Here is an 8805-nt window from a genome sequence, read left to right on the forward strand (position 1 = left end):
GATCTCTTTCGATTTTTTTTTCTTTTGCCGAACCGCCAAGGGGATGTAAACAAACCAACACTGCTTGTCAGGCTGATGGAGGGTGGGTATATAAAATCAGTGGCACCCATACACACACACACACATGTAGGTGTTATCTAACGCTAAACGAATTAATCCTAACCCAGATCATGTCATTTCATTGTAGACCAGGGTTTCTCAACTAGGCTCTATATAGCCCTTAGGGGTTCACATGGCTCGTGGGAGGGGGGGGTCATTGAAGATTTTGTTGTTTAAATTTATGAGCGATAAATTGGTTTTACTTCTACAATACAACTATTTATGGGACCTCGAAGACCACTGGAAGGGAGGTATTCTCAACCCTGAGGCTTGACCGAATGGAGTGTGCTGAAAGGGCTCCACATGGTACCTGGTGGTGAAACTAGATTTTTGCACCACTTTTCCCACTCTTCTATCCATAGATATTGCACTTCTCTTCATGCACCGCATCTATCCGATACCTGTTAGTTTGCATAGAAATCCCCTTCAGACTCTCGAGCTCCTTTGATTCCTTTTCGTCACCAATGAAAGAATAACGAGCGATAGGAAGAGGATTTCACTGCTACTCTTTCAATTAGACATTCCTTGCTTCACATGCATTTCATTGAGGTTGTGTCACAATCATTTTGCATAACTGAGCCATCAAGTAATTCGTGTACTTGTATCTTCATTAGGTTCCAGTCAGTCATTGTTGCCTGATAATTGAGTCTTCTCTGCAAGAGCCTCTTCATTAGCATGACCAAATTGATTCCATTCATGTTGAAATTCCCAAATTTTCATTTTATTTTTTTTTTCATTAAAATTTATGTTTGAAGCAGTAAACATTTGCAGTATGACATACTTTTTGAATTGTTAAATGCTATGTAGCAGTGGTACTTCATCCAGGGGAAACCCTTTTAAAGACGTAGGGTTTAAAAACACAGCATACCTCAAAGATAGGTGAAACAGAATTGGCCCCAGAAGTGAATGACAGTGACAGATATCGATATTTCATGGTCATGAAATATCGATATCAATCAGTCATTCGCTTCTGGGGTGATTTTCTTTCACTTATCTTTCGTGTTTGCTGTGTTTTTGTCATTTCTTCAGCTTTTCCCTTTTTACGACTTCTCTCCCTCTCTCTCCATTTTTTTTTTTTATTGTCAATAATGTCTTCTTTTCCTTTGGTGGGACTGTTTTTCATCTATTATATGTAAAGTTATCCAGATGGACACTGAACATTGTAATAATGGTCAGTTATATCAGTTAATTTTGCTTTGTCGATTGCATCAAAATTGCCTGATATGGACAAAGTAACAACAACAACAAAAAAGAAAAAACAAGGAAGAAATTGAAGTGGTCTTATGTTCTGGGGAGAAAAGATTCCACACCAGGTTGCATGTAGGAGTTCAAAAGATAGATTACGATAGGGGTCAATATGAGACTAACCAGCTTGAAGGAGCAGAGAACACTGTTGTAGCAGTAAAAACAAAATGGAGAGGATACAGCAGGTTGGAATTTGGTTGTTGAGTGACTCCATGCTAGGTTTTGTTTGCATGTTTTACTTCTTTTCTCTCTCAATTCTTTTACATTGATTTGCTTTGTCGTATTTACTTGTTGATGTTGTTGTTGTTGACAGGTGAGCCCCTCGTTTTTGCAAGCCAACTCAACTAGTCACACATGGACGTTCAGTGCGATGGCCGAGCTCATCGGTAAGTCAGGTTCTCTCCTAACCTCATCGTTGCATTTATGAACTTGAAATTTGCCAATTCTGATTCCAGATAATTTAGGTTACAACAGACGTCCGTGTAAAACAAATTAGCAGCAATTGGATCTTCTCCGTACTTGGCAATTGAAGGTTAATTTGCCAATTACTGAATTGATTTTTCACTGTTAGAGGTGAACAAATACTTGGTAGCACAGGCCATTCCGCCCGACCATTTGACCGTGGGGGAATATGGTGGCATGGTTTTATGTTCAGTTTGGAACATCTGACAGAAATCTCTGAATTGAGATCCTGTGAATTATGTCCTATTATCGGATACAATGATATCTGGCATACCATATCGAGCAAATATGTCATGGAAGAAATCAATTCTTTGGCAGTATGTGCTGGGATGTCCTTCTTAGAGCCAAATATAGTCAATAAGGAGCAATGATCGGTTTGCAGACAAAACCTTCTGCCATGGATGAATTTGCCTTTTTTGAGATATATTTGCATATGATATATAGGTGGCTATTTTAATCCAATTCTGTTGCATATAATTGATTTTTACTTAATTGAGACATAATACTCAGTTTTTGATGTTTGACTGTCACCTTTTGGTGTAATATTATCAATTGTTGTAACACATTGTCATCTTTTGCATGTTTCTAGACAATGCCTATGATCCAGATGTCAATGCATCTCAGCTGTGGATTGACAAGACAATCTTTAATAATAAAATCTGTTTGACATTTGTGGATAATGGAAATGGAATGGATCCAGAGAAATTACTTAGAATGTTAAGGTAAATGTCTCCTACCACTCTATTGCTCCCCCTCTCTATTGTTTCACATTTCCCCCTTCTACTCTCTCTCTCTCTCTCACAGCCACCCCTGCACCTGTGCATGTCTGAAAAATTAAAATTGCATTGATATCTTGTTTTAGACATTTAGATTTAGTAACCATTTGAAAAGTAATTAGTATCTTGTTGTTAATTTCATTCTTTTAAAATTTCCTCTAATATGTGATGTTTTTTTTTTTCTCTTTTAAATCCGATTCTTTTTTTCCAGTTTTGGATTCTGTGAAAAGGTTGCCGTTAGCGGACATAAACCAATAGGGCAATATGGCAACGGCTTCAAGTCTGGTTCAATGCGTCTTGGTCGTGATGCACTTGTTTTTACCCGAAATCTGAACAGTATGAGTGTCGGCATGTTGTCACAATCATACCTCGAAGCTGTCCGGGAGGAGACTGTGCTTGTCCCTATCGTCACCTGGAAACTTCCTCAGAGTATCCTCTCTTATATAAAATATCTCTTTTTTTTTTTTTTCTCTTTTACTTGTTTCAGTCATTGGACTGCAGCCATACTGGAGCACTGTCTTGAATGGTTTAGGGAAACAAATCAACTGCAGTACCCTCTTTTGACAAACTACTAAGTCACAAGGATGTAAACAAACCAACACCAGTTCCCAAATGGATGGGTGAATGGGACAGATGCACACACAGTTTCCATTTTACTAAATTCACTCACAAGACATTGGTTAGCCCAGGGCTATTGTACAAGACACTTGCCTAAGATGCCGTGCACTGAGACTGAACCCCAGACCACCAATTTGCAAGATATATATTTGTAAAATGTGTGTATTGGTGGTGGTGATGATGGACTGCCTGAAATTTTGGAGTGTATCATTTTGTAATTCTAACATTTTATCCCTAATCCCTGAACCATGATTAAGGCAGCAAGTTGGCCGACTCCTTAGCCTGCCAGGCAAGATGCTTGGCAGCATTTCCTCCATCTTTACGATCTCCGTTTAAATTCAACTGAGGTCGACTTTGCTTTTTATCCTTTCAGGGTCGATGAAATAAGTACCAGTCAGGCCCTGGGGTCAGTGTAATCAACTTAACCCCTCCCCCGAACTTGCTGGCCTTGTGCCAAAATTTGAAATCAATATTATCCATAATTCACCAGATCTAAAGACATTAGCAGTAATACAGTTGGGGTACTGGATGATTTGAGCAAACTCAAGCAAAGCATTCGGCCTGGAGTGTCATCCAGCAGACTTCAAGTGTATGTCTCTTTGTTCTACCAAAGCATCACAGAATGGTATCTATTCTTGTATGTATTTCTGGTTTTCCCATGTCTCTGTTTCCTTATCTGTTCCTCTTAGAAACTCGCTCTGCCAACCAAGGGAGTTTAAACAACTTAAGAGCAATTCTCAAGTACTCTATATTTCGCAAAGAAAGCAGCTTACTTGAGGAACTTGGCACTCTTGAAATGCTCAAAACTGGAACCAAAATTATTATCTACAATTTGAAAAGGTAGGAAACTTTTGTTACTCTACAGTGTAGAATTTTTCAAAATTAAATTTGGTCTGTGCTTGATTGTTATGATTTTTCCAACATTACTCTACAGTAATCTGTAAATTTTATGCAAACTATACAGTTTTATCACATGACAATCATTTTTACTACTTAAAATGAACACACACACACTCTCTCTGTCACTCTCTCTCTCTCTCTCTCAGGTAGATTCTTGTTGTCTTGTCGTTCCAAGAACATAGTTATGCCATTGTATTATTTATTGTTTCCTTGTTTCAGGGGCAATGATGGCAAGCTCGAACTGGACTTCGAAAGTGATTCTGCCGACATCCGAAATCCAGAGAGTCACGAGTTTGATTACTCCTCTATCAACCGTCCTCTCAGCCAGTACTCACCCGAGTACCGTAGATCACTTAGAGTAAGTTGGATTACCTTTCTTCACTTGCCATCCTCCAATATTTTAAAAAACTTTTTCATCATTCATGTCGGCATGAATTTAGACAGGAGCCAGCCAGGTAGAAAAGCTACCCAAGGCTACAGTGTCTGTTTTGGCAGGGATTTTACGGCTGGATGCCCTTCCTAACACCAACCACTCCGCAGAGTGGACTCAGTGCTTTTTACGTGGCACAAGCACTATATATGGATTGATCAGAGAAGTGAAGTGAAAACACGGATGTTTATTCCTTCAGTTTACAACTGTTAATTGCATAATTGACATTAAATCACCACATAAAATATAAATAAGATGTATATATATAATATACAAATGTATATATATATAATATACAATGGCTTCTTTCAGTTTCCATCTATCAAATGGTGGTGATTGTTGTGGTTGTTGTAAATGGTTAATTTTGGTTCTGTTGCTTTAACTCCATCTTCTCTGACTTTCAGGAATACTGTTCCATCCTCTATTTGAAACCTAGGATGAAGATTATACTTCGAGGTAAAAAAGTTCAAACCAAATTAATTTCAAAGAGTTTGTCCAGAACAGAAACAGACATCTATCGACCTACCTGGCTTGTATCCTTTTTCAAAATTACCATACATGTAGGTATGTACGTGTGTGTGTGTGTGTGTGCTGCTGTCTTTTAATGTCTCTCATTTGCCATCTGTTTGTAGTAGCTAAGGTGCACTGAATCTATAGTGATGGATAGGCTCAGAAAGAAACCCACCAAAAGATGAAATTGTTGTTGGAGCCGGTTCCAGGCAAAGTCTTGATTGATCAGATTTTATTGATGACTTGTTTGATATTTTAGCAAATCGCAACATCAGATATAGTGATCTGATTGTTAATATTCCTGCCTAAACCTGAATATGTGCAGCTGAAATTGAGGTGTATCTAATGTGCCTGTGCATCTTTTATGCCATCAAATATGTTGGTAATTTCTTAAATTGGTATAGAGCTATTTTCTAGTGATAAATCATGCTACAGTATTCTGTCAGTATTCCTTCAGTATTCTGTCAAATGCAATGTTTATTCACAGTCTTGAATTATCCATTCCTCATCTTATAGCTTCAGGATTTTGATGAGATGACGGGTTATCCTTAGAATGACATTGTATGGTAAGTGTGAGAGGCCAGATCTAGCCAGTTTAAAACCTAAAACTGATAGAAATTTGTGCCAGATATGGTCAGTTTAAAATGCCAAAGGGTTAAGACATTGTGTGTTTCCCTTCAGGCCACTTATTTCATAGTGAGGTATGAACCTTATTGAATCTACACTATTATATATTACTGCATGAAGAAATTGCCCGTTTCCTTAGCTTTGCTTCCAGCCAAAACCGATTCTGCTTACGTTCGGCTTCAGTCCAAACAAGAATGAATTTGATTCAGAAAATTATGGTGTGTTGATGTATCATCGGAACCGATTGATCAAAGCCTATGAGAAAGTCGGTTACCAGCGGCAGGTAAGTTTCTATTCTCCTCTTTCTTTTTGCAGTCTTATGTGACCAATTGTTTAACCCTTTTGGTGCCAACCCGTCTGAGATCTCTTCTGGTCCCATGATAGAAACTTCCTGTTTTGAAGTGCTGAATTTAAGTTTCTGTCTAAATTTCATGTTAAAAATACGTCTCAAATACCATCTTAATAATAATGGTTATTTCACTTCGTTATTTTCAATATTAATTGAAATGGCAGAGTGAGCTGCAAAAGATTGTTAGCATGCTTGGCGAAATGTCTAGCAGCATTTGGCTGTCTTTACATTCTGATTTCAAATTCCAGTGAGGTCAGCTTTGTCTCTCATCCTTTCAGGGTCGATGAAATAAATACCAGTCATGTACTGGGGTCAATGTAGTCTGCTTCTCCTTCTCCTGTAAATACTGGTCTTGTGCCAAAATTTGAAATCAGTATCAATGGAAGTGAAGGTAGCATATTTCAACAGAAATTTAGCACAAGGGCTAGTCAGGCGGTACTGGCATCAACCATGCTCAAATGATGCTTTTTACATGCCACCTGCACAGGAGCCAGTCAGGCGACGCTGGTTATATATATATATATATGCTTACCATCCTTCTGGGGTTGATATTATTGACCAGGTCACTCCGCCAAATCTCAGGCCTTTTGCCTATGTTATATAAGCCACAGGTTTGTAGCCCCATGATTGTGTGAGACTAATTGCTTCAATCAACACCAGTAGATTATTTACACACAACAGCCAGCAGTATTTGAACACAGAACCTAAAGGGCTGACATTGACTAGGCTTCTCTACAGTCTCCTCACCTCCCTTTTCTCTCCACCCCCTTATAAACTACAACATTCTCTTTTTTGTTCCAGGCCAATGAACTTGGTGTTGGTGTTGTCGGAGTTGTTGAGGTGGATTTTCTTGATCCCATTCACAACAAACAAGATTTTAAACGAACAGACCGATATAAGTAAGTCTTTCTCCCTATCTCTGTCCGAAAACACACTTTTATTTATATATTTCATATAGAGCAATTGATGTCCCTTTGGTTGTTGGTTACAATTTTCCAACACACCAATCACTGGTCAGTCCATATTTCTTCATAAGGAACATAGGGCTGGTTTCTCTGTTGTATATATGTTCCTCCCTGGACAGGACACTGATCCATTGCACGAAAGTACCAGTCAAATACTGGGCTCAATGTAACCAACTTCCTCCTCCTCCTCTCGAAATTGCTGGCCTTGTGCCAAAATTAGAATGAATTACTAATTTGTTTGAATCTCATTATTGATCTGCAACCATCAATGTTTATTGTTTGCTAATTCTAATTTCTGTCTCTTTTTTGCAGTACCTTCATGACATCGTTAGGGACCAAATTAAATGACTACTGGAATGAGAAGTGTGGTGGTAGTAGCAGTGTGAAGATCCAGTCAGTGTCTAGTGCCACTGGGTGAGTAGGAGATGTTGTGGAACAAATCCCTTTTTTTTTAGAAATTGTAATATAAAATAATTGGGCTGCTTCACTGGAAGGAAGCTTACACACACACTGGCATATTCTTTTATTGGTTTTAGTCATCAGTTCAAGGTCATGCTGGAGCATCACTTTTACTTGTTTAGTTGATCAATTCATGTCCCAATGCTTACTCCCTACTTGATGCCTGCTTTCAAATACATTCAGGCTTTACACAATCATAATGTAGCATAAGTTTGTTATTCTATTTGGAAAATCGCATGAGGGATATCATCATCATCATTTAACATCCCCTTTCCCATGTTCGCATGGGTCAGACAGACTTTATTTAGGCAGATCTTCTACGACTGGATGCTCTTCCTGTTGGCAAACACAGAACTTGTTTGGCCTTGGAAATAAACGAAAACCACTTGTACAACAGTGATGTTCGCTTGCAAAACAAGAGTACACACAGACCCACCCGCCCTACACCCTACACACATCTTTTATCCTGGATCTGTGGGGTTCCTAGAGGAAGGTCTTCCTGTACCAGGAGGCATAAGGTACATCATAATCTTCTTTCATTGTTTGTGTGCCCTGTATTGCTTTGCAAGCGAAAGGCCCCCAATTGCACGACCTGGTACCTCTAAACTCATTCTTTAGAGGCAGTGGACTGGCATGGCTGGCAGCACCATGGACGAAAAGCTTAGCAGCAGCAGCAGCGGAGTTTCGTCTGTCAAGGTCAGCTGTGCCCTTCATCCTTTTTAGGGTTGTTAAAATAAGTACCACTCAAGTGCTGGGCTTGATGTAATTGATTTGCCCCTCCCCTCAAAAACTTCTCTCCCTCTGCCAAAATATGAAACCATTATTTGTGTGCCATGTATATTTGTATTTCATGTTTTCTTTCTTTTTTTTCCTTTTTTCTTTATTTGATTTTTTTCCATGTAAATACCCACATTATGTATATCTTTGAGATTGGTCCCTGCATCCGTCACCCTGGTAGCAAGTAAAAGAAAATCATTATTATTATTATTATTAATTGGTAGTGTCAGAAAAAATGCCTTGTGGTGTTTATTGTTTGACTTTTCCAAGTTAAAATCCTGCCAGGGTTGATAAAATAAAATCCCAGTCAAGCAGTGGGGGATCGTTGGTGTCTACCGCTGCCCTCATCCTGCTCTAAATTACTGACCTTGTGCTTGAATTTAAAAAAAACATTATTTGGCAGAATTGTTAATGTTGGAACAGTGCCTTGTGGTATTTGTTCTAGCTCTCCATGTTCTGAGACTCAAACAAAATATCAGTCACTTACTGAGGTCAATGAAATATCATACTCCCCTGAAAATGGCGAGCTTTTTGCCTAAATTAGAAACAATTATTGTCACATAAAATCGACTAGCGCCCCCCCCCCCC

General features: G+C 38.8%; 1 protein-coding gene across 1 annotated transcript in view; it reads left to right on the top strand.

The window, feature by feature from the left end:
- The window catches only part of LOC106878703 (MORC family CW-type zinc finger protein 3), a 22199-nt gene that overhangs the window by 4067 nt on the left and 9327 nt on the right, over positions 1-8805 (top strand). Inside the window, exons 2-10 of the mRNA XM_014927995.2 lie at positions 1658-1730; positions 2396-2528; positions 2794-3011; positions 3890-4040; positions 4320-4458; positions 4935-5063; positions 5819-5950; positions 6818-6915; positions 7294-7395. Coding sequence (XP_014783481.1) covers positions 1658-1730; positions 2396-2528; positions 2794-3011; positions 3890-4040; positions 4320-4458; positions 4935-5063; positions 5819-5950; positions 6818-6915; positions 7294-7395 — 1175 coding nt within the window. The remainder of the gene's footprint in view (positions 1-1657; positions 1731-2395; positions 2529-2793; positions 3012-3889; positions 4041-4319; positions 4459-4934; positions 5064-5818; positions 5951-6817; positions 6916-7293; positions 7396-8805) is intronic.

This window comes from Octopus bimaculoides, chromosome 24 (assembly GCF_001194135.2).
Source record: "Octopus bimaculoides isolate UCB-OBI-ISO-001 chromosome 24, ASM119413v2, whole genome shotgun sequence".
NCBI lineage: Eukaryota > Metazoa > Mollusca > Cephalopoda > Octopoda > Octopodidae > Octopus > Octopus bimaculoides.